This window comes from Melanerpes formicivorus, unplaced genomic scaffold, assembly GCF_026170545.1.
Source record: "Melanerpes formicivorus ecotype bairdi unplaced genomic scaffold, bMelFor1.0.p_v2 SCAF_96, whole genome shotgun sequence".
NCBI lineage: Eukaryota > Metazoa > Chordata > Aves > Piciformes > Picidae > Melanerpes > Melanerpes formicivorus.
In genome coordinates, this window is record NW_027142448.1 from 2,089,875 (window position 1) to 2,114,800 (window position 24,926).

At 46.8% G+C, this 24,926-nt stretch overlaps 1 protein-coding gene and 1 long non-coding RNA gene across 3 annotated transcripts in view; one reads left to right on the forward strand and one right to left on the reverse strand.

Moving 5' to 3' along the window:
• The window catches only part of PRMT8 (protein arginine methyltransferase 8), an 88,927-nt gene extending 71,407 nt beyond the window's left edge, over positions 1-17,520 (reverse strand). The window contains exon 1 of one of the 2 annotated variants that reach the window (XM_068166044.1): positions 16,690-17,520. In XM_068166044.1, coding sequence (XP_068022145.1) covers positions 16,690-16,764 — 75 coding nt within the window. In that variant the 5' untranslated portion in view covers positions 16,765-17,520. The remainder of the gene's footprint in view (positions 1-16,689) is intronic. The other variant, XM_068166043.1, reaches the window with a different exon arrangement.
• Positions 16,217-24,926, forward strand: part of LOC137455331 (uncharacterized) — a 170,591-nt gene continuing 161,881 nt past the window's right edge. Inside the window, exons 1-2 of the long non-coding RNA XR_010990813.1 lie at positions 16,217-16,303; positions 21,850-21,931. This is a non-coding gene — a long non-coding RNA (uncharacterized lncRNA). The remainder of the gene's footprint in view (positions 16,304-21,849; positions 21,932-24,926) is intronic.

The following is a 24,926-nucleotide window of genomic DNA, read 5'->3' on the forward strand; positions in this document are numbered from 1 at the left end:
ATAGAGAGTGGGAGAAGGGTGAAGATGATTCAAGGTTTTACTGACAGAAGAGTGTTGTTATTTTTTTTCCCTTTTTGGAACATACCAAGCTTCTTGGGATCCTGCTTCTTTAAATATTTCTACTTGTGCTGGCTTACACCCATCCTGGGGGGAAGGGTTGCAAGAGCCCTGCTTCCCCCAGGGGACAAAAGAAACCTGATCCAGGTGGATGTGGTTTCTCCCTCCCAGGGGGAGGGGTCACCCAGGTCTAAGTCAGTCTGTTCCACTCCCCCTTCCTGTCCAGCAAGACTATAAAGGGAAGGCCATGGCGGCCATCTGCTTCTTGGCTCCTGCCTCACCTGTTTGAAAGGACCAACAGCTGCTGCTGGCCTCCTGGTTCTGCCACGTGGCCAGGCCTGACCTTCTCCCTGCCACATCCAGGCTTCTCGAAAGGACTGGAACTCACACACACTGAGGGAGATACAAGGCCATCCACATTTGGCTTTGTGTATTTTCCTGCTCATCCTGATTCCTTACCCTTGCAAACCCTTTCTGTTATTGCTATATATATTTTTTTTTTCTGTTTAAAAATTTACCTCTCCTACTTCCAAACCAACTCCAGATTTGGTTTTTGGTAGATTTACCTGCTTCCCCTTTTTCCCTATCCCTTCCCCATCCTCCCCCCCCCCCCCCACCTTCTTTCCTCTTTTTTCCTTATCAGGAAAAAGGAAGGGGGAGCAGGGAAGAATTCTTGGTTTGTTACCATCTGAGCTCTTAAATTCCAGTTAAGGCTCAAACCACAACGCTACTGTTCATAGCGTGATTGGCAGCTGAGTAGGATAGAAGAGAAGAAGCATCAGCTCTCACTTCTGAACTGGCTGCACACTCATGACTAATAGCACAGGAAGATGATTCTGAGTTTGTGAACACCACAGGAAAAAACACAAAGGAATTTTCCATAGGTAGGAATCAAGGAATCTGCTTTGAGGTCTGTTCTACATGAACAAACACCGTGTTTGCTCTGTTAGCATTACTGACGTTTGGCAGCCAAATCACCCCCGGCTGCGTCTAGGATCAATAGAAAGAAAGAGGTTGCTTTAAAGCATGATTCAGGTTTGAGATGAGCAGTTGCCATACAGAGGTGTTTGTTGACTAGATGGAACAAGTGGGCCACCAACTCACGCACCTTGCTTAAGCATTTGAATTTATGTGAGCAGAATCTAGATCCTAGAAAACAAGAAATCTTTTTGGTCCAATTACAGAGAACACCAGGACCCTAACCAGTCAGTTCTGTGTATTGGTTAACACAGCACAGAAAACAAATTACAATACAATAATACAATAGAATAAACCAGGTTGGAAGAGACCTTCAAGATCATCGTGTCCAACCCATCAACCAATCCAACCCACCTAAACAACTAACCCATGGCACCAAGCACCCCATCAAGTCTCCTCCTGAGCACCTCCAATGATGGTGACTCCACCACCTCTGTCATTAAGAAGATCCAAAAGAGTGACCTGGTAACTTCAGCTTTATCAGGAAATGTGCACTGCAAAAGGCTTGCAAAAATGGGCTTTCTTGAGACATGAAATCACTGGAGGAGAAACTATTCATCACCAAATGAAAAATGGTGCTTGTTTTTCTCCTTTTATTGACACCATAGCAATTTTCAGCAAAATTCTGAATTGTGGGAGGCAGAAGAATAAGAAGAATGCACTGCTCTGCCCCCAGCAGCACGACTGACACAAGTTTCTTTTGAAGATCAGATCACGAAGAAAGAGAGAAACGATTAGAAAGAAATAGAGAGGAACAAAGGCAACTGAAAACAGCACTTCCCCTACCTCCTGAAAAAGGTCCAAATATAAAATACCATTTTTATTCAGCTTAGGACTTCTTACTAAGGTGATCAAGTAGGATTTGATCTAAAACTGGTGTCAGAGATAGTGAAGCTATATCCAGCAGTTAAAAGACTTTAACGCAAAGTGATGAAAGCCAAACACAGAATTGTTGGCAATTACATGAAGTAATAATTATCTTGATTTCCTTTCTTCTGGATTGTGTAAACTGTACAATTGAGGAACTACAATAAATCATAGGTCCTTTTCACTTTGGTGAGACCTCAGTTTGTCAGGTGTGAAAAAACCCCCACATAGAGATGTGAACATACACAATAGGACAAACAGGACTGAGTGTTTGAGGAAATCCAATCCAATTTCCTAAACATGTAGAAGTTCCTAAATCTGTTACAAATTCCTAAATAACCAAGGAAAGAATGCAATGTATAACACATCTGTATAGACAGAGATGTTCACTTTCTCCAATTTTATTCATGTCTTGTGATTCATTTCACAGAACCATAGCGCAGTCAAGGTTGGAAGGGACATCTGGAGGTCATCTAATCCAGTCTGGTGAAGCAGGGCCACCTTAAAGCCCGTTGCCCAGACCTGCTTTTAAGTATCTCCAAGGAGGAAGACTGAACTACCTCCCCCCCGCAACCTGTGCCAGTTCTCAGTCATCCTCACACTGAAGCAATTCTTCATGTTCAGATGGAACCTGTGTTTAAATTTGTGCCCATCATAAGATCTCCTTGAACCTTCTCTTCTCTAAACAGTCCTATGCCTCTTAGCCATTCCTCCTCATATGAGAGGTGCTCCAGTTCCTTAACTATCTTCATGGCCCTTTGTTGAAGTCTCTGCAATATGTCTGTACCTGTCCTAAACCGAGTAGCTCAGTATGGCACACAGTACTCCATGTGTGGCCCTATGCTCCATGAAGGGCAAGGATCACATTTCTCAACTTGCTGCCAATGTTCTGTCTAATGGAGCCAAGGATACCATCAGTCTTCTTTGCAGCAGTGGCACACTGTTGGGTCACGTTCAACCTGTCCACCAGGACAACCTTTCCTGCCATGGTGTTTTCCAGTTGGGTGGCCCCCAGCATATATTGGTGCATTGAGTTGTTTCTCCTTAGGTGCCAGACTTTGAACTTCCCCTTGCTGAGCTCCATGAGGTTCCTGCCAGCCTTGATTTGTTTATTCAAATTTATTTGGATATAAAATCAATGTTTCAGCTATTTTCTGGGTTTATTTTTCCTCATTATTGGAGATCATTGAGCAGGGAAATCAGTAATCATATACCAGATCTCCTCTCTCTGGCAAAAATATTACTTCTCCATTGCCCTATTTTGCTCCTCCTATACCCTTATAACTCACAATTCCCTTAGCAGAGCTCTAAGTGGTAGTGGCTCTTAAGAGAAACTTTGACCCCCCAGTGGCTACTGTTTTTCATAGGGTTAGGCTTCCATACTTCTGAAAAGTTTGCAAGTAATGCAAAACATCAAATGCAGTCAAGAGGCACAAAATACAACATACAGCATGAAAAACATAAATGTGCTTCATAGAATATAGATATTGATGCTCATGACATCTTACAGGCAAATGTGTCGTTAATGACATGGGAGAAGCTAGCTGCTAGAGAATTACTCTCACCCTTTATATCAAAGATACATAGTACAATTCAGAATCACTAAATCCTGGTGAACGTTCACCACAACTAGGTACTTGTAGCATTTATTTCTGTCCTTTCTGGTCATGGATTTCTGTAGGGATATAACTTCAGCTTCCAAGAAAGACAACTCTTGATCATTCATAATGATGGGCAGAACAGTGACTTGATGATTACTATTGCACTGAGATTCTAAATACAACAAAGCAGAGATCTTAGTTTTCAAAGAGTTCAGGGATTTAATCTATGATTGGTATTTGGCACAGGTAATCTACGAGGTACAACCAACTTTTTCATTAATTCTCTTGGTGTACCTATAGTTATCTGAAATATTCAGTCTTAAGTCAAGGCCTACTTGTCTGTGATTGGATAAACATAATGTATTTAAAGACATTTCAGAAAATATTCCTGTCTTCTGCTTACAGAAAAATGTGGATTATGTGTGCTAAATCCAGCATGTTTGTGAGTCATCAAACTCACTGTACAATATGCATAGCAAGTCCCAGAGTTGGTTTCAGTATGCCACAGACTTAGTTTAGATTATACCACAAGTTTGAATTATACTACTAATCCCAGACTTGGTTTATATTACACAAATGTGTGTGGTGTGCAAAACAATCACCAGTCACAACCACAGAGTTCATTTGGCCATTCCCAGGTAAACCTTTCAAAATCCATGCATGCAATCTATACAAAACATCTGTTCAGAACTAGACTAAGTGTCTCAGCAAGTACAGGCATATAGTTAAGAGGATGGGCAGGATTTCCAGGTAAGGGTATCTGCTCAAGGACCTCCTCCACAGCAACAGGGACAATAAGAAAAGGAGGAAGCTGTGAACAAGAACAGAGGAACACAAACCCTACTGACATGGTAACAGAGGCAGTGATGAGAGCCAAACCTGATCTGTTTCATCAACTGCTAGGGACATATCAGAGTGTCAGAAAGTTTCTTCCAGTTAAGTTATCTGACTGGGGACCTGTCAGTTAAGAAACTAAGGGAAAAGGTGGGGAATTCAAAACAAAATAGAGAAGACACAGATCAGACAAAACAAACATGGAAACAATTTTGAGCAACAAACCTCACCACGCAAATTAACTGATAGGCTATCAAGAAAGCCACTTCAGAGGCACCGGAGCAAGGCCATGCCACTGTCCCTGCGCCTGGAGCCATCTGTGGAGTGAGAACGCATCTTCCCCAATTCTGAGGTGCCTGGGGCACACTGCACACTGTAAACTGGACTAGCTGGCAGCTAGGCAGGCCTAGGGTTGAGGCCAGGGTCCCCAAGAAGAGTGGCTGTGCTCATACATCCACAGGGAGTTGTGAATGTGGATTACATAAGGCACAAGCGTGTGAGTGCTGCATGCTTGCAGCAAGTACCAAGCCGGACCACCCACAACTAGGGACCCCGTGGGGCAGGTATGGGGGCCCAGGATCCAGCAGAGGTCTGGGCAGGCAGAGGAGTGACATTAGTAATCAAGGGATCTGCAAATGTGTGTGTGCTTGTGAACATGGAGGGTGATGTGAGCATGTGTGCCTGCATCAGCGACCTTCTGCCTCTGCCTGCCAAAGAGGTGTGGGGAGCTTGGCTGTCTGTGACTTGTCCTCTATATGAATCCTGGGGTGGCTTAGCCTGGAGAAGAGGAGGCTCAGGGGGGACCTTATTGCTCTCTACAACTATCTGAAGGGAGGTAGTAGACAGGCAGAGGTTGGTCTCTTCTCCCAAGCAACCAGCACCAGAACAAGAGGACACAGTCTCAAGCTGCACCAGGGGAGGTTTAGGCTGGAGGTTAGGAAGAAATTCTATACAGAGAGAGTGATTGCCCATTGGAATGGGCTGCTCAGGGAGGTGGTGGAGTCACCATCACTGGAGGTGTTTAGGAGGAGACTTGATGGGGTGCTTGGTGCCATGGGTTAGTTGATTAGGTGGTGTTGGATGATAGGTTGCACATAGTTTCATAGTTTCATTCAGGGCTGGAAGGGACCACAATGATCATCTAGTTCCAACCCCCCTGCCATGGGCAGGGACACCCCACACTACATCAGCCTGGCCACAGCCTCATCCAGCCTGCTCTTAAACACCTCCAGGGACGGGGCCTCGACCACCTCCCTGGACAACCCATTCCAGGGTTTCACCACTCTCATGGTGAAGAACTTCCTCCTCACATCTAGCCTGAATCTCCCCACCTCCAGCTTCATTCCATTCCCCCTAGTCCTGTCACTACCTGAGATCCTGAGAAGTCCTTCCCCAGCCTTCCTGTAGCCCCCTTCAGATACTGGAAGGCCACAATGAGGTCACCTCGGAGCCTTCTCTTCTGCAGACTGAACAGCCCCAACTCCTTCAGTCTGTCCTCACAGGAGAGGTGCTCCAGCCCTCTGCTCATCCTCCTGGCCCTTCTCTGGACACCTTCCATCACCTCCAGATCCCTCTTGGAATAGGGGCTCCAGAACTGGAGGCAGTACTCCAGGTGGGGTCTCTTCCAACCTGGTCTATCCTATCCTATCCTATCCTATCCTATCCTATCCTATCCTATCCTATCCTATCCTATCCTATCCTATCCTATCCTATCCTATCCTATCCCATCCCATCCCATCCCATCCCATCCTATCCTATGTGTTGTTGAAGGCAGCACCTTGTCTGTGGCAGCCTGTGTAACTGGCCATGTTGGTGTCCTCTGTGTGTGTGTCTGTAGGTCTGGGCACAGCCTTGTCACTGGTTCAACATGCAAACAGGAAAGCATCAGAGGTTCTGGGTCCCTTGGGCACCAGACTGGGCTTCAGTGGCCTGGCAGGAGAGGTTCTGGCTTGAGAGAGGCTGGAGGAGGTGAGCGGAGCTTTGTACATCACTTAACAGTGTGGAAGTGAAGAAGCATTCAGAAACTTATGGTTTACAAAAGTACCCATTCAGCTCAGGACCTTCCTAGCTGCTGCACCCCGCTCTCTAGCCTCCAACCCCTTCTCCTAGAGGTTCAGTATAGTGACTCAAGGCCTAGTAATGATCAGCTGCTCAGATGTAGCCCAAGACAAATCTTCAATTGTGTGAGAGCTTTGACAAAGCACATGGCATTGAGGCAAGAAAGAGAAGATAAGGTGAAATAAAAATGTAAAGTTCAAGGCTTCCCAAAGAGACCAATAATGTGAAGAGGTGTAGTATACCAAAGGGCCTAAAGATGGCAACAGCTATGTGAAGCATGAACATGAAGCAACATGAAATAAAAAATATGATAGAGATAAAATTTCTGGAAGGTTTGAATAAACCATTTATTTAGAATAAACCAAACCAGGTTGGAAGAGACCTTCAAGATCATCATGTCCAACCCATCAACCAATCCAACCCACCTAAACAACTAACCCATGGCACCAAGCACCCCATCAAGTCTCCTCCTGAACACCTCCAGTGATGGTGACTCCACCACCTCCCTGGGCAGCACATTCCAATGGGCAATCACTCTCTCTGTGCACAACTTCCTCCTAACATCCAACCTAAACCTCCCCTGGCACAGCCTGAGACTGTGTCCTCTGGTTCTGGTGCTGGCTGCCTGAGAGAAGAGACCAACCTCTGCCTGGCTACAACCTCCCTTCAGGTAGTTGTAGAGAGCAAGAAGGTCACCCCTGAGTCTCCTCCTCTCCAGGCTAAGCAACCCCAGCTCCCTCAGCCTCTCCTCACAGGGTTGTGCTCCAAACCCCTCACCAACTTTGTTGCCCTTCTCTGGACTTGTTCCAGCAAGTCAACCTCCTTCCTAAACTGAGGGGCCCAGAACTGGACACAGGACTCAAGGTGTGGCCTAACCAGTGCAGTGTACAGGGGCAGAATGACCTCTTGGCTGCCTGGGCACACTGCAGGCTCATCTTCAGCCTACCATCGACCAGTACCCCCAGGTCCCTCTCTGCCTGGCTGCTCTCCAGCCACTCTGACCCCAGCCTGTAGCTCTGCATGGGGTTGCTGTGGCCAATGTGCAGAACCTGGCACTTGGATGTGTTCAATCTCCTACCCTTGGACTCTGCCCATCTGTCCAGCCTGTCCAGGTCCATCAGGAGAGCCTCTCTACCCTCCAGCAGATCAACTCCTGCCCCCAGCTTGGTGTTGTCAGCAAATTTACTGATGATGGACTCAATGCCCTCATCCAGATCATCACTGTTCCCCGCAGCAGCTGCTTCCTGATTCTGGGGCAGCGAGGATGCTGTTTCATGACAGGCACATTAATGCTGGGCCCGACAGGCACGTCAGTGCTTTGCTTAGTGACTGCCTTGGAGGTGCTAAACAATAAATAATCTCTTTGTACTTTTGAGTTGATTGTGTTCTCCCTACAAGATTAGCTGGGGATGGTGAAATGTGCCTGAAGAGAGTGACTAGGAAGGAATGACAGGAACAGTGCCTAAACCTTCAGAGGTTTTGTAGAAAAATATTTTTGAGAAGCAGGCTTTTACCTATTGATAGAATCAGAGAATGGTTTGATTGGAAGGAACCTCAAAGATCAGGTAGTTCCAGCCCCCTTGCCATGGGCACCTACAGACAGCTGTATATACATTTTTTTACAAGTACATAAATGTATAACCATTTTATGCCACGTAAGGCTTTAACCAGAATGTTGTCATTTTGCAGTGTGAGGCCACATGGGCACACTGTCACTATCTCTGACACAGTTTTAGGAACAGAGACAACCTGGCTGCACAAAGAAATGGAAGTCAAGTCATAATGTTCAGTTTTGAGTTTATTAAGATATGACATTGTGCACATATGGTAAGTAATGTTGTAAGTAAGCATATTAGTAAGTGTCTAAGGAACTGCAAACTTCCCTGTGTGGCTGAGACAACAAATGAGCACAGTGCTAATGCAGTCACTGAATTATTAAACAGAAGAGTCTTGCTCAATCAGAACCTGGGCTGTGTGTTGCATTTGCATTTCATTGCTAATATGGAAGTAGAGTAACTTGATTAGAAATAGTGGCACAGTGGACACTGCTGTGTTGGTGTGACTGGATGGCCTATTGGCAATGAGTTAATTATCAGCATGGAACTACACTGGGGCTTTTTTTAAAGGATGGTGGTATTTTGCAACCATCTTAAAGCAGCTGATTAAACTCACACCTCAAGTTTAGAAAAACTTTGTTGAGGAAAGCTTTTCCTGAGGCTGCTTAGTAATGGACAAATAAGTACCTTCAGACTGTAAAAGCAGTTGTGTACTTCTGTGACAGAACAGTCCTCACTTAGAGTAAGGATGACATATATGTCCTTAAGCACTCTGCACATTTACAGAATCACAGAATCAACCAGGTTGGAAAAGACCTTCAAGATCATCACGTCCAACCTATCACCCAGCACCATCTGATCAACTAAACCATGGCAACACGTGCCTCATCCAGGCTCTTCCTAAACACCTCCAGTGATGGTGACTCCACCACCTCCCTGGGCAGCACATTCCAATGGGCAATCACTCTCTCTGTGTAGAATTTCATCCTAAGATCCAGCCTGAACCTCCCCTGGCACAGCTTGAGACTGTGTCTTCTTGTTCTGGTGTTGGCTGCCTGGGAGAAGAGACCAACCCCCACCTGGCTACAGCCTCCCTGCAGGGAGTTGTAGAGAGCAATGAGGTCTCCCCTGAGCCTCCTCTTCTCCAGGCTAAACAACCCCAGCTCCCTCAGCCTCTCCTCACAGGGCTGTGCTCCAGACCCCTCCCCAGCTTTGTTGCCCTTCTCTGGACACTTTCCAGCAACTCAACATCTTTCCTAAACTGAGGAGCCCAGAACTGGACACAGGACTCCAGGTGTGGCCTTACCAGTGCTGAGTATATAGGTACAATGACTTCCCTGCTCCTGCTGGCCACACTGTTCCTAATTCAGGCCAGGATGCCATTGGCCTTCTTGGTCACCTGGGCACACTGCTGGCTTGTGTTCAGCCTACTATTGACCATTACCCCCAGGTCCCTTTCTGCCTGGCCTCTCTCCAGCCACTCTGACCCCAGCCTGTAGCACTGCCTGGGGTTGTTGTGGCCAATGTGCAGCACCTGGCACTTGGATGTGTTCAATCTCCAGCCCTTGGACTCTGCCCATCTGCCCAGCCTGTCCAGGTCCCTCTGCAGAGCCTCTCTACCCTCTAACAGATCAACTCCTGCCCCCAGCTTGCTGTCATTTGTAAATTTACTGATGATGAACTCAATCCCCTTGTCCAGATCATCAATAAAGATATTGAACAGGGGCCCAGCACTGATCCCTGGGGGATGCCACTTGTGCCTGGCTGCCAGCTGGCTGTGGCACCATTCACCACCACTCTCTGGGCTCAGCCTCCAGCCAGTTCCTAACCCAGCTCAGAGTGCTGCTGTCCAAGCCAGGGGCTGACAGCTTGGCCAGGAGTTTGCTATGGGGGACGGGTCCAAGTGGCTCAGCAGGTCTCTAACTGCTTCCTCCTGGATCACAGGGAAGCTATACTGCTCCCTGTTTCCATCTGCCAGCTCAGGAGGCCACTTGTCCTGCAGACAACCTGTCCTGCTATTCAAAATTGAGGCAAAGAAGGTGTTAAGTACTTCAGCCTTTTCCTCATCTGTTGTTACAATATTCCCCTCCATGTCCACTACAGAGTGGAGCTTGTCCTTGCCTCTCCTTTTGCCATTAATACATTTATCAAAACATCTTTTATTGTCCTTCACAGCAGTGCCCAGTCTAAATTCTAAATGGGCTTCTGCCTTTCTAATTTTTTCCCCACATTTAGCCTAATGAAGTACACTCATTCATATTCTGCCATTCAACATGATGTAGCTTTGGTTTACCTAGTCTGAGAAATTGTCTTGTAAGGGACTGAGATTAAGACCCCATCAACTCCAGGCCTGAGTACTAAATTTGTTCTCAAGAGGGCTGCAAATGCTACAATTGACTTAGATGTGTTTTCAGCAGGTATTTAAGAAACTTAGTATGCATCTAACATTCAGAACATGCAGAACACAGGTAATCCCACTAGTTCTAACAGGAATTACTTTTGCTCCACATTATCCAAGGTGGGTGAGGAAGAGTTTTCATTACACTGCCAGGATGAAATCTGGTTTTACAATAAATAATGACACCAAGTGCTACTAACACACAGGAGTAAGCCAGTGTGCTTAGCACTCTTGCATTATTGCTACTATATTTACTGAAGCGTTCAAAGATCTTCAGCAATTTATGCCAGGTTCTGAACTATATATTCTGAACTTGGGTGCTCGAGATGTTGGGTGGCTCAGAGCAGACCATCAACATTCCATTTGGATTACACCTGAGTCAGCTCTTGAATCAAACTCTGCTGTTCAGAGATTTTTAACACCCTCCCCCCCCACCTCATGGCTTTCAGCATGGGCATCTTTCTTATCTTGTCCCATCCATTCAGTGTCAACAGATGCAGCCCCCAGAGACACTGCTGGTGCTATGGCAGGAAGTTTAATTTACTACTGGGGCCTGAATCTCATCTTGATGGTGCAGAGTGTGTTGGACTATGAGGAAATTGGTTGGACTTGATGATCTCTGAGGTCTTTTCCAACCTGGTTGATTCTATGATTCTATGATATATGTTAAAAAGGTATCTAAATAATGCAGTTAATAATAATGTATCTAAATAAAGCAGTTGTTGATAGCCATGTTGACACAAATCAGACTTGTGGAGTTTTATCTTACCAAGAAAATCAGCGTTTGCCTGCTTCAGACTCATCTTCTAAACACAGTGAAGAAAGGGATATGGGAAAGTACACTCAACATTTTTGTACAATCCTGAAACAGAATTATGAAAACTCTATTCTTGGGCAAAGCCACTGGTGATTCATCCTTTTAAATATGATTTTATATATAGATGTGAGTTGGCTTTGAATCTACATAAATCACAAATAATTCTGCTGAAACTGGTGCATTTACATGAGGGTGAATCTGTCTTGAGATCAGAGTGCCTTTGTTTCCAGTAGGCATGGTTAGAACACTGTTTTACCTGGAGGAAATAGATCTTAAAAGTATAAACACTTCTGCTTTTCACTTAACAAAGGGGCAAAGACACATTTTATGAGCACTATGGCTTTCTACTGTGAAAGGAAGAGACCTATCAGATATAAAGATGGTACAGAGACATTTATCTACAGTAAAGTAACTGTATTAAGGCTATATCCCTAGTATCAGGCTAGGGGGTGCAGGAATTGAGAGCAACCTTGCAAAAGATTTGGGGGCACTGGTTGGTGAAAAGCTGGACATGAGCTGGTGACGTGTGCTTGCAACCCAAATGGGCAATCGTATACTGGGCTGCATCAGAAAAAGTGTGGCCAACAGATCAAGGGCGATGATTCTGCCTCTCTATGCCACTCTAGTGAAACTCTGCCAGCTCTGGAGTCCTCAGCACAAGGACATTAACCTGTTGGAATGGGTCCCGAGGAAGGCCACAATAAAGATTGGAGGGATGGGACAGCTCTCCTACAAAGAAAGGCTGAGAATGATGGGGTTGTTCAGACTGGAGAAAAGAAGGCTCTGGGGAGCCCTTATTGTGGCCTTTCAGCACATAAAAGGGAATTACGAGAATGAGGGGAATAGACTTTTTAGCAGGGCCTGTTGCAATAGGGGTTTTAAATGAAAATAGCACAGCTTTAGAATGGATGTAAGGAGGAAACCTTTTACACTGAGACTGGCGGAACACTGGAAAGGTTGCCTAAAGAGGTGGTAGCTATTCCATCTATGGAAACATTCCAGGTAAGGTTGGACACAGCACTGAGCAACCTGCTCTAGCTGGAGATGTCCCTGTTCGCTGCAGGAGGGTTGGACTAGGTGACCTGTATAGGTCCATCCCAACTCTGTTCTGTGATTCTATTCCCTTCACCCAGCCTAAGTTCACAAACTACACTCAGGCACACTTCTTTGGCTGGTATCAGCTCTACTATCAATATGGCTTCCATTTAAAAGAAATTTCAAATAAAAAGGCCCAGCAATGGAAATCTACAACCAGTCTGCAGCATGAATTTTGCAGACTCTTCCTGAGTATGCCCTTCAGTGAACATGTTCTCTTTCACTGTTTTTATTATCCGAGTGCCTTCAATCATTTGCAGAGAACTCTGCTCCGGTTCTGTTCTTGCTGCAAACAGCTCTGCTTTATTTCGGCAAGCTTTCTCTCATGACTAACGATACACAGGTTCATTCTGAAATAATGAGGGATTCTACAGCTTTTCCTAGAATGCACTGTGTAGGAAAGGACCTTCAAAAGCCACCTGGCTCAGCTCCCCTGCTGTAAAAGCAGGGCCATTCCCAGCGAGACCAAGTTGCCCGGAGTCCTATCGATCCAGATGGATGTCTCCAAGTTGGATGTCTCCAGCTTGTTCCACTGTTGCACGGATTGTGCCAATGGAACCTCACTTAAAAGTTTATGGGATAGCCAAGGGGAATAGAGGTTTTCAGTACCCTTTTTTTCTCTGTATACATTCCAAACAAGGATCCAACACCATTCCAACAAGCCTCCTATTAGTGGGACCCCTATGGCCTATTAGTGAGCCTCTAAATAAAAAAGATTAAAATTTTATTCTCCTTGAATTTATTTTTTGTATAAAGCACTGTGTACTCTGAGGCCTGCTATCAACACACACAAAACCCCAGCAGCCCCACTTAAACTCTAGCAGGCTGCTATCAGTACAACTATTCCTAGCCTGATACATGATGCAACAGCAACTGTGGCAATACTTCCACCCATTGAATTACGTTTTGTATCAGAATATAAGGTATGGGGATAATGGTAATGCAAATGTCTGTATTGGGTTTAGCTGAGCTAGAGTTAATTCTCCCCAGAGCATCTTCGACAGTGCTGTACTTTGCAGTAATGTAACTGGGTGCTGGTAACACCTCACTGTTTTGCTACTGCTAAGTCAAGCACCAAGGCCATACCTTTCCAACACCTTCCTCCCAACAGGAGGCCGAGTGATGGGCAAGATCTTGGGAAGGGACACAATGTCAGGGGCATTCCATACCATATGACATCAGCTCAGACAGAAAAGCTCAGTGAAAGAAGGAAGTGTTGATGGCATCTGTCCTCTGGAGCAACTGCTGCACACATTGAAGCCCTGCTTTCCGGGAAGTGACCGAACATCATCTGCTGATGGGAAGTAGGGAACAACATCTTTGTTTTTCCACACACAGCCTTTGCTTTTGCTTTTCATCGTATTAAATTGCTTCTACCTTGACTTGAGGGCTTTTGGCTGTATTTTCCCTATCCCCTGTCCATCTAAGGAGAGGAATGATAGAGTGGCTTTGGGGGACATCTGGTTCCCAACCAGGGCCAAACCACCACAATGTCTGTACAATGTGGCACCACAGGAGCACACTTTAAGTTTCCTTGTAAGATAAGGTCTCTTCCTTGGCTGAAAAGTAATGCTATTGCTCTTCCACCCTCTTGTTTGAGGAATCTGAGCACTGTCTTACTTTAGCTGGCTTGTCTATATTTGTTGCAATTTCTTTAAATTCTTTAGGCTAATGGTGGGTAGCTGGAGTGTACCTAAGGGACTAAAAATTTCTCATACAGTGTCCATATTCTTTGTCTTAATAGGTTTTGGGCTTTTTGTTTGTTTGTTTGTTTGTTTGAACTACCCTGTTACTGAAACAGTATACTTTGTCATATTTGGCCAGAGGTTTGATAATGCTCTTAGTTGTGGTAGATTAAAAAACCAAAACAAACAACTAACCAACATCAAAACCCCAAACCAAACCACACAACCCAAACAAAACTGTGAAGCTGTACCATAAGTAATTGCCTCATATCAATCTGAGTAAGAAGCAGAAGGTTTTTGGAATTATTTGGAAGTGAGGCATTCTCACCATTGTTAAATGTTTTAACTCTTTGTCTCTCATCCTATAATCGTGTCACCAAAGCACTTTATTAGAATAAACCTTTATTAGAATAAACCAAACCAGGTTGGAAGAGACCTTCAAGATCATCGTGTCCAACCCGTCAACCAATCCAACCCACCCAAACAGCTAACCCATGGCACCAAGCACCCCAGCAAGTCTCCTTCTGAACACCTTCAATGACGGTGACTCCACCACCTCCCCGGGCAACCCATTCCATAGCGCAATCACTCTTTCTGTATAGAACTTCTTCCTAACATCCAACCTGAACCTCCCCTGGCGCAGCCTCAGACTGTGTCCTCTTGTTCTGGTACTGGCTGCCTGGGAGAAGAGACCATCATCCGCCTGTCTACAACCTCCCTTCAGGTAGTTGTAGACAGCAATAAGGTCACTCCTGAGTCTCCTCTTCTCCAGGCTAAGCAACCCCAGCTCCCTCAGCCTCTCCTTACAGGGCTGTGTTCCAAACCCCTCCCCAACTTTGTTGCTCTTCTCTGGACTCGTTCCAGCAAGTCAACATCCTTCCTAAACTGAGGGGCCCAGAACTGGACACAGGACTCGAGGTGCAGCCTAACCAGTGCAATTTAGAAATGCAGTGAGCATCAACACTGTCATTGTCACTGTCATTGCAAATCCATGTCAATTCCTAATTTTCTCTAACACTGTGGTAAGTCCAAAAGAGGTGCTTTGTCCTGTATTCCTTCTGTCATAGAACACTTGCTAACTTCAGGAGAAAGTTACAGAAATACAGGCTTGAAGGTCAAATTGGCTATATTGGCTAAATATAGCTGCTCAATGGGTGGAACAGCTTCACGGGTCCTGGTGTATTTTCCTTGGTACACTTCTCTGGTTTGTAACAAATCTTAACATCACAAATGTGAAAATGAATAACATAGAAAATATTTGACAGCTGTTATGAATGTATCCTTCCTGATTTTCTGAGAGTAGAGTGCAGCAGGATATGCCCCATCAGCAACATTTTCACTCTCAGTTCACTGATGGATAATCTGAGAGGAAGCACAGCATTTTAATAGTCTCCTAACTTGTATGCAACGTTGGAATAAAACTGTCACTGTTAAGAAAGCCTTCTCCATAACATGACATCGCAGTGCAAGCCCCATTGCACAAGCAGAAAGACCAAGGCAGTTAGACAACGAAAATGTATTAATAGTGAATTGAAGTAGTAGAGGAATATTTAAAGAGCTCCTCTCACCTATTTTCCCTGTCTAAGGGCAATTTCCATTGAAAACCAGCTTTGTAAGGAACTGGCTGTGGTTGAACATTTCTCCTTGCGATACTGCTCAGGATTCTGGGACCTTTAATGCCATACGTGTTGTCAGTACTGCCACAGTTTACAGATGTGCAGCCAGACTTCTGCTATTTATAGATGCCTCTCCTGAAATCAGTACTGTATGGGGTTGTTATGCAGTGGCTGGCATGTTCTTTGATTTTATGCTTCCACCACATCAAGCAAATGCTACTCTTTACCTGGCAGGGCAAAGGAGGCATATTTACGAAGCAGAGAGAGCACTATGAGGAAGATAAATGCGATATTCATGAGAGCAGGGCACGTACTGGGAGGGCTATCCGAAAGGAGAAGACATCAGAGAGAACAATCGTGCTCACCCACACTTAAGTGGCGCTTTTGTTCTTAACTACCTCCGCAGGGCAGCTGGGGAGGAGCCAGTGCCCCCGGTGCAGGTGAGGGCAAAGTCGCTGCAGCTCGGGTATGATCCTTGGGGGTCTGTGCAGGGCTGTGCTGCCTACCGTGCAACCCTCTGTGGCGTTCGTCAATCCGCTAAGCGCACGTCAATTAGTGGAAGGGCTATTTATAGCAAGGGGAAGTTTGGCACGCACTGGCACTTCGGCCTGTCTCCTCACATGCTCCCAGAGATGCTGGGGCTGCATCCCGCATCTTTCTGCTCGGTGACCTCAGCGAGGTCAGTACAGCCCTAGACAAGTAAACAAGGGCTGCTCAAGCCCCGTGCCGAGGAAACAGAAGGTACAGGGGGAGGAGATTGCTTGCAGACAACCGGGAGAGCCGGCAGGGTTGCCCGCTGGGCTGCCAGGCAGTGCACGGCGCTCCTGCACGGCGTCTCCCCCCGCCCGGCCCGCTCCGGCCCACCCGCGTTCGCGGGGACCCAGGCGGAAAGCCAGGAGCTCCGGGGGGCTGCCGAGCCGCGGCAGGGGCGCAGCAGGGCGCGAAGTTCCCTGCCCGGGGGGGAAGGAGGTGTGGGGCATGCGGGAAATCATGGCAGCACCGGCGGCAGGGACTAGCCGGAGCAGCCAGGGACCCGGGAAAGTTTATCTGCACTTACTGCTGCTGCCAAGGGATGGGCTGGCGGGGCTGGGGGAGCTGGGGCGCCGGGCTCCGCCGCGCATCCTTACCTCGCTACTGTCGGCGGCGTTCTCCGCCATTTTCCTCCTGAGGAGAAGGCAGCGGGAGGAATGTTTCATTCCCATAAGAGCTAGCCAAGGGACTGGGTCTTCGGGGCTGGTGTTTTTGTTTGTGTTTTCCAAGGTCTCCAGACACGGGTGTGCGCCAAAAGATGGGGAGAGAGGGGGAAAAAAAAGAAAAAAAAAAAAAAGGAAGAAAAAATGCCACCAACCCCCCACCCACAAACCCCAACCCCAGCAAGAATTCAGTGAGCTCTGTCCTTTCTGAAATGTTTGTCTCCTTCTGGCATCGGGAGCTCCTTGGGCACTTGCAAGTCCTCTTTCTCCCCTCTTCCACCTCCGCTGGTATGGGTAGAGGCGGCACAGGCTCTTCAGGTTAAACTAAAAGGCTGCCGGGCTGCGAGTCCTCCCCTTCAGAGACAGCGGTCGGGCTAAAGAGAAGAGAAGCACCAGCTGAACTGAACTTGGGCGTGCAGTGACCAACTGGGCATCTTTGTGTCCTGTGGCTGCTCTTCCAGAGGCAGAGGGAGCCAGAGACAAAGCAACAGGACAAGGAAATCATAGCCCTTTATTTTGCTTCTTTGGGCTCTTCTTTCTCTCTAGGTTCCAAAAAACTTCCTTTAAAGATGGTCACAGAATTTGCCACCCTCTTGCTATGTGTATCTTCTGAAATAGCAATCCCTCCTCCTCCTTGTCCTTTTCCTCTCCTCCCCCTTCTCCTCCTCCTTCCCCCGTCCTGCCCTGCCCTCTCCTGTTCCTTTTCTCCCTACTCCTACTCCTGGGCAGAGCTCGGTGCCCTTCTCTAGGAATTGCAATCCATGTGTCTTTATTAGTAAAAAACCACAAACCAAAACACATATGAAGCCCCCCCCCAGCCATCGCCAGCATCCTCTCACACACGAGCATGCATGCCCAGACACACGTTGTCTCCCTCGCAGACATGCAGGATTTGGTTTTGTTCTCCATCCCTCCTTTTGAATCAGCAAGGCTTTTCTTCACAAGGGCTCTCGGCAAGGCTCTTAGAGAGCAACCTCCAAAGTCTGCTCCAGCTTCTTTCCTCGGAGTTAAGCAGCAAACCTGGGCGTGTGCGCTCCCAGCTTCTGTTGTACTTGGAAGTTTTTCAGCAGGGCCATGCTCCATCAGATTGCTGTGAACTGTATAGAAATATAGTGCCGACAGGGCTGCATCTCCTGCCGAAGAGGGAGGGGGTGGAGAGAGGGGTCTTGCTGGGGAGGGAAGGGGCTAAAGATGATTTGAAGTTCATTTTAACCTTTTCCTAATGACATCTTCTTCTGTGGGAGTGCATTGCCACCTTCCCCACACGTTTATCTTGCTTTCACTCCTCCGGGTACTTTCTAGTTCTGAGTTGTCAGCAGGGAGGATTAAGTTTACCTCACTCATGTTGCTGTGGGAAAGGGCGGGAGAGGGGGCGTATTACATAATTAATCTTTCCAACTTGCACTTTCAACAGCTTCATCTCCAGCCCACTATTCTCACGTTACTTTTTTGTTTTTATATGGAGGCGGTGAGAAAATAATGCTGCTGTGTGGGTGTGTGTTGCTCGAAGGATTTCAAGGGCCTGAACAGGAGTTCAAACTACTCTGAGCAGTTTGAAATAATTTCCTCTGGGGCTGCCAGTGGAGACTTGGAGAAGAGGTTTGAAAAATTACTTTTGATGCATATTTTAAGTATCTAGCTGGCTCAGATTATGATAGAGCTGGGGTTTTGAGTTTTTGTCCTCTGCAGCCTATTTTAGTGCCTTTTAACTAGAGTGGATCCTCAGCTGACCTCTGGAATACTGACATACCATGAAGTACTGCCAAAATAACAGGGGGTCCTTGGGCACAGAGGAAGCTGAAATATTCCTGAAAGTGAGGAGTGGAGATGAAGAACGTGAATTAAAGAGCGGAGAGCAAAACTGTTCTCCTCCCCTGTAGGTATAAGGAGGTGGGTCCATGAAAATTAAGCAAATTTCTCTACTTCATTTGAATGACCTTTGCAAATTCAGATACAGATCAGTAGGTATAGATTTCAGGGATTTGCGATAGTTTACATGGAAATAAGCAGCACAAGGAAGCAGAAGGTGTGTGGTATGCTGAAATGCCAAGTGACAATGAAAGTATGCCATATAGGGCACAATGGCATCAAATCCTGCCTGACAAATTCAGTAGCTTTTTATGATGGGGACACAGCGTTGATGGAGGAGGGAAGAACAACTGATATCATCTTCCTGGACTTGTGCAAGTTGTTCAGCACTGCCCTGCATGACATCCTGGTCTCTAAATTGGAAGGAACATCAATTTGATGGATGGACAACTCAGTGGATAAGGAGTTGGCTAGATGGCTGCTCTCAAAGACTTACAATCAATGGCTCAATGTCCTCATGGAGGCCAGTGACAAGTGGAATCCCTCAGGGATCAGTACTGGGACCAGTGCTGTTTAATATCTTTGTTGGTGACATGGACAGTGGGATCCAGCACACTCTGAAACAAGTTGGCCAATGACACCGAGCTGTGTGGTGCAGTCAACATGCTGAAGGGAAGGGATGCCATCCAGAGGGACCTTGACAGGCTGCAGAGGTGGGCCCATGTCAACCTCATGAAGTTCAGCAAGGCCAAGTTTGCAAGGTCCTGCACTGGGTTGGGGCAATCCCAAGCACAAATACAGGCCGGGTGATGAGTGGGTTGGGAGCAGCCCTGCACAGAACTACTTGGGGATACTGGTTGATGAAGCACTTGAGCCAGCAATGTGTACTGGCAGCCCAAAAAGCCAACCATATCCTGGGCTGCATCAAAATCTGCATGGCCAGCAGGTCAAAGGAGGTCTACTCTGCTCTTGTGATACCACACCTGGAGTACTCCATCTAGCTCTGGAGCCTGCAACAAAAAGCCATAGAGAGGGTCCAGAGGAGGGCAACAAAGATGATCAGAGGGCTGGAGCAGCTGTCCTACAAGAATAGGCTCAAAGGAGTTGGGTCTGTTCAGCCTGGAGAATAGAAGCCTTCAGGGAGAACTGTTGGCCTTCAGTACCTGAGGGGGAGGCCTACAGGAAAGCTGGAGAGCAGGGTAGGATTATATTAGACATTAGGGAGAAATTCTGTACTAGGAGGGTGGTGAGACAGGAACAGGTTGCCTGGAGAAGTCGTGAATGCCTCATCCCTGGAGTGTTCAAGACTAGGCTGGATGAGGCCTTCAGCAACCTGCTATAGTGTGAGGTGTCCCTGCCCATGGCAGTGGGCTTGGAACTAGGCAATCTATAAGGTCACTTCCAACTGAATCCATCCCATGATTTTGTGATTCTATGATATGAAAAGGTTTCAGAATGTAAGAGGAGGTTATAGTCACACAGCCACACAGCTGGAGATTTGACCTCTGTGAGATACTTTGCAGAGCAATTTGATCATTACATTTTTATCACAAGCTTCTGATTTCTTGCTGCTCCTTTCCACTCACTTTTAATCTGACACTTAAAGTTCTTTCATCAGCTCTTCGCTGCTGCTAGTGTTTTTTTTCAATGATTATTCACATCTCCTTTGTTTATAGAATTTTATTTCACACCTTCTAAGTATTAGGCTCAGATAATGACAGGAATGGAAGCAGGCAATCCCCAATTTCTTCGGGGTATTTGTAGAGTCTTGAAGGTGGTCAAACTCTTCAAACTTGAAAACCCTCATACCATTGCTGATAAAAGCTATTTTACAGTATTCCAAAGCTATCCTGACAGTCTTGTGTTATGGAACTAATTTTTTAAGTAAGTGCTTAGAGTTCTAGATGGTAGAATAAGGAAAAAAAATCTGGAAATGAACAATTGCCTTCTGTGCAGTCTTTCACAGTATCACACAGTATCACAGTATCACTTAGGTTGGAAAGGACCTCGACGATCATCGAGTCCAACCTATCAACACAGACCCCATGGCTAGACCATGGCACCAAGTGCCACGTCCAATCTCCCCTTGAACGCCTCCAGGGTCGATGACTCAACCACCTCCCTGGGCAACCCGTTCCAATGATGAATGACTCGCTCGGTGAAGAACTTCCTCCTCACCTCGAGTCTAAACCTCCCCTGGCGCAGCTTGAGACTGTGTCCCCTTGTTCTGGTGCTGGTTGCCTGGGAGAAGAGGCCAACCCCTTCCTGGCTATAACCACCCTTCAGGTAGTTGTAGAGGGCAATGAGGTCACCCCTGAGCCTCCTCTTCTCCAGGCTAAACAACCCCAGCTCCTTCAGCCTCTCCTCACAGGGCTGTGCTCAAGGCCTCTCCCCAGCCTTGTTGCCCTTCTCTGGACACGCTCAAGTGTCTCAATGTCCTTCTTAAACTGAGGGGCCCAGAACTGGACACAGGACTCAAGGTGCGGCCTAACCAAAGCAGAGTACAGGGCACTATGACCTCCCTGCTCCTGCTGGCCACACTATTCCTAATGCAGGCCAGGATGCTATTGGCCCTCCTGGCCACCTGGGCACACTGCTGGCTCATATTCAGGTGGCTGTCAATCAGCACCCCCAGGTCCCTCTCTGTTTGGGAGCTCTCCAGCCACTCCGACCCCAGCCTGTAGCTCTGCATGGGATTGCCGTAGCCAAAGTGCAGCACTCGGCACTTGGACTTGTTGAATGCCATCCCATTGGACTCTGCCCATCTGTCCAGTCGGTCGAGGTCCCTCTGCAGAGCCTTTCTACCCTCTAACTGACTAACCCTAACCCTAACCCAGTGTGCTTCTCTGCTGGGTCATGAATTGGTGAGGGCATGTAGTTTTAGTCAGCATGCACTTGGGCTCACCTCAATAGTTTTAATGTGTCTATTTTCAGGTGATAACACACAGCTAAACTTAGCCTAGTGGAGACTAAAATCAGCCAGGGTTCTATGTAGAGAAAAATAATTTGGTTTTTTCAAAACTACTCCAGGACGTATTTTCCAGTTTTCTCTGGCAGCTGGGTCTGTGTTTCTGCTACAGCTCAGTCACTGTTTAGTCAGCTAAATGAGACATTGGATACTCAAAAGCACTCAGCAACTGGCAGAAGGCAGAGATTTAATATGTCCTTCCTTCCTCAGATACTGCATGACTTAACCTTGGCACCTGTTTGTGTCCTCCTGTGTTGCCTTGTCCACACAGACTGTACTGACTCCTCATACTTGAATGTGATGTTGATGCTTTACAGATACCACAAAACCCTTCCAGTCTTACGGTTGCCAGCATGAGGATGAGTGTTTTGGTCCTGGCCACCTTTGGAATCCTGCTAGGTGGGTGGTGTCTTCATTCATTTTGTGTTCTAGATGTGATTGAGAAACGTGCTCTGAAAGCATGCACTATTTGCTGTGATCAGATTTATTCCAAAGGGAAAATATTTGTCTTTCAGGACATATTTTATTTGCTCATGGGTAGAAGTTATTCCTTGCAAGAATCTATTAGCAGTTTGAGTTAAGAGGCTGTAAGCAGCAAGAGTGATACCATGATGGAATCTGTTATAGACCACTGATCCAGGATAAAGAGGTAGATGATGTTTTTTGTGAGCAGTTGAGAGAGGTTTCACAATCACTGCCCTTGGTTCTCAAGGAGGACTTCAGCTTCCCAAATGTCTGCTGTAAATGCAATACAGCAGAGAACAGTCACCAAGATTCTTGCAGCATGAGGAAGATAACCTCCTGACAGAAGTGGTGAGGGAGCTGTCATAAAAATGCATATTTTTATGTATTTTATAATTGATGTTTCCTGGTGGCGGTATCCGGAACACCGCTGTAGCGTATTTACCAAATGCATTCACAGGCTCAATTATTCGGTTGTGGATTTTAAACTCCACACATGAAGACAGTTAAATGATTTAAGCACAGATCTAAACTTTCCAATGCAGCACTTCAAATTGGAAATACAGGTGCTGTGTGGTTTTCCCACAAATGGGATTCCGTGGCACATCAGCTGGATACTCACAACTTGCTCCTCTGTCTGGTGTCTTCCCAGGTGCTGTGGCTGTAATTCGAGCAGTCCTTGGCTCGGAGAGGGCTAGGGGGCCTCTCTCATGTTGTGCCCAGTGGCTGGGCTGTAGCCTCTTCTGGGATTCAGCTCCCTTGGAGCTTTTCCCCTCTCTGCCTTGGTCCAGGTGCAAGGCCTGAGTGAAGTTGTTGGTCTGCTAGAGAGGTTCTTTAGCTGCTACTCGAGCAGCATTTGGCTCTTGTTGCTGTCTGGGTGAGAACAAGGCAAGGTGCCTGACTTCTTGGCTGGTTCAAATACTGTCCCAAGACAATTAATGTCCCTTGATAACACCGAACCCTGATAACTGGACCTCTAGGATGGGGCATATCCAAACATGGCCAGGGGCATACACGGTTCACAGATGCATTACAAAGTTAATTCCACGTGGTACTTGTCTATCTAGACCCCAGGAGAGTCCAGGTTTGCACGTTCATGGGTGCTTACACTGTTAATCACACATGCTATACATTTACCTTGACCTTCTGGACCCCAAGGACTGTCCAGGTAAGCACATCTGCAGGTGCTTAGCCCATTGTCTGGGCTTGGGCATGTTTGGGGTTTGACCTTTCAGGACAGAGCCAACCAGGGAAGGTGCCCTCCTGGACCTGCTTCTTGTGAACAGGGAAGAACTTGGGAGACGGCCCTGAAGGATATAGGAGTCCAAGAAGCCTGAACATACTTCAAGAAGGAAGTCTCAAAGGCACATGAGCAGGCTGTCCCTCTGTGCTGAAGAATGAGTTGGCAGGGAAGGTGTCTGGCCTGGCTGACCTTTGGCTGGACCTCAAGAACAAAAGGAGAGTATCTGGCCTTTGGAAGAGGGGACAGGTCTCTCATCAGGACTATAAAGATGCAGTGAAGCTACACAGGGAGAAAATTAGGAGAGCCAAAGCACAGCTAGAGCTCAACCTAGCTACAGCTATTAAGGCTAATAAAAAATGTTTCTATACATTCATTAACAACAAAAGGAGGACTGGGGAAAAGCTATTGGAAGCAGAGGGAAACAGTGACTGTGGATGAGGAGGAAAAGGCTGAGGTGCTCAGTTTAACACTGAACCTAGCTGCTCCCTGGATACCCAGCCTCATGAACCAGGACTTGGGGAGAGGAATCAGAATGAGGTCATCACAATAAAAGAGGAAGTGGTCAGTGACCTGCTATACCACTTAGAGGCACACAAGTCTGTGTTACACCCAAGAATGCTGGAGGAGTTGGCAGACATGCTTGCCAATCCACTTTCCATTTACCTGAAGTCCTGGCTAACTGGGGAGGTGTCAGACTGGAGAGCAGCAAATGTAACACCCATCTGCAAGAAAGGCAGGAAGGAGGATCTGGGGAGCTATGGACCTGTCAGTATGACTTCAGTACCAGGGAAGGTCATGGAGCACCATTAAATGACATATATAGGACAACCAGGGGATCAGGCCCAGTCAGCAAGGGTTTATGAAGAGCCAGTCCTGCCTGACCAACCTGACCTCCTTCTATGACAAGATGACAAAACTCTTGCATGAGAGAGAGACTGTGGATATTGCCTACCTAGACTTTTGAAAAGCCTTTGACACCATTTCTCACAGAATTCTCCTGGAAAAATGGGCTGCTCATGGCTTGGGTGCACACATGCACTGCTGGATAAAGCACTGCCTGGGTGAAAGGGCCCAAAGAGTGGTGCCCAGTGGAGTTAAATCCAGCTGGCAGCCAGTCACAAGAGGTGTTCCTCAGGGCTCAGTGTTGGGACCACTTCAGTTTAACATCTTTATTGATGATAAGGGACCTGGGGGTTCTAATCTACAGGCAGCTGATATGAGCCAGCAGTGTGTCCAGGTGGCCAAGAAAGCCAATGGCTCCCCGGCTCATATTAGAAATGCTGTGTCCAGCAGGAGTCAGGAGGTGATTGTCCTCCTGGACGCAGTACTGGTGAGGCCATACCTTGAGTATTGTGTCCAGTATTGGGCACCTCAATACCACAGAGATGTTGAGGTACTGGAGCGAGTGCAGAGGAGGGCAAGGAAGCTGTGAAGGGCCTGGAGAATCAACCTGATGAAGAGTTACTGCAGGAGATGGGGATGGCTAGTTTGAGGAAGAGGAGGCTCATCCCTCTGCAACTACACAAAAGTATGTTGTAGAGAGGTTGGTGCTGGTCTCTTCTTCCAGGTAATTGGTGATAGAACAAGAAGGAATGGCTCAAGATTCAAAAGGGTAGGTTTAGACTGGAGATTAAGAATTCTTTTTCTCAGAATGAGTAGTGAGACAATGGAACAGGCTGCCCAGGGAGG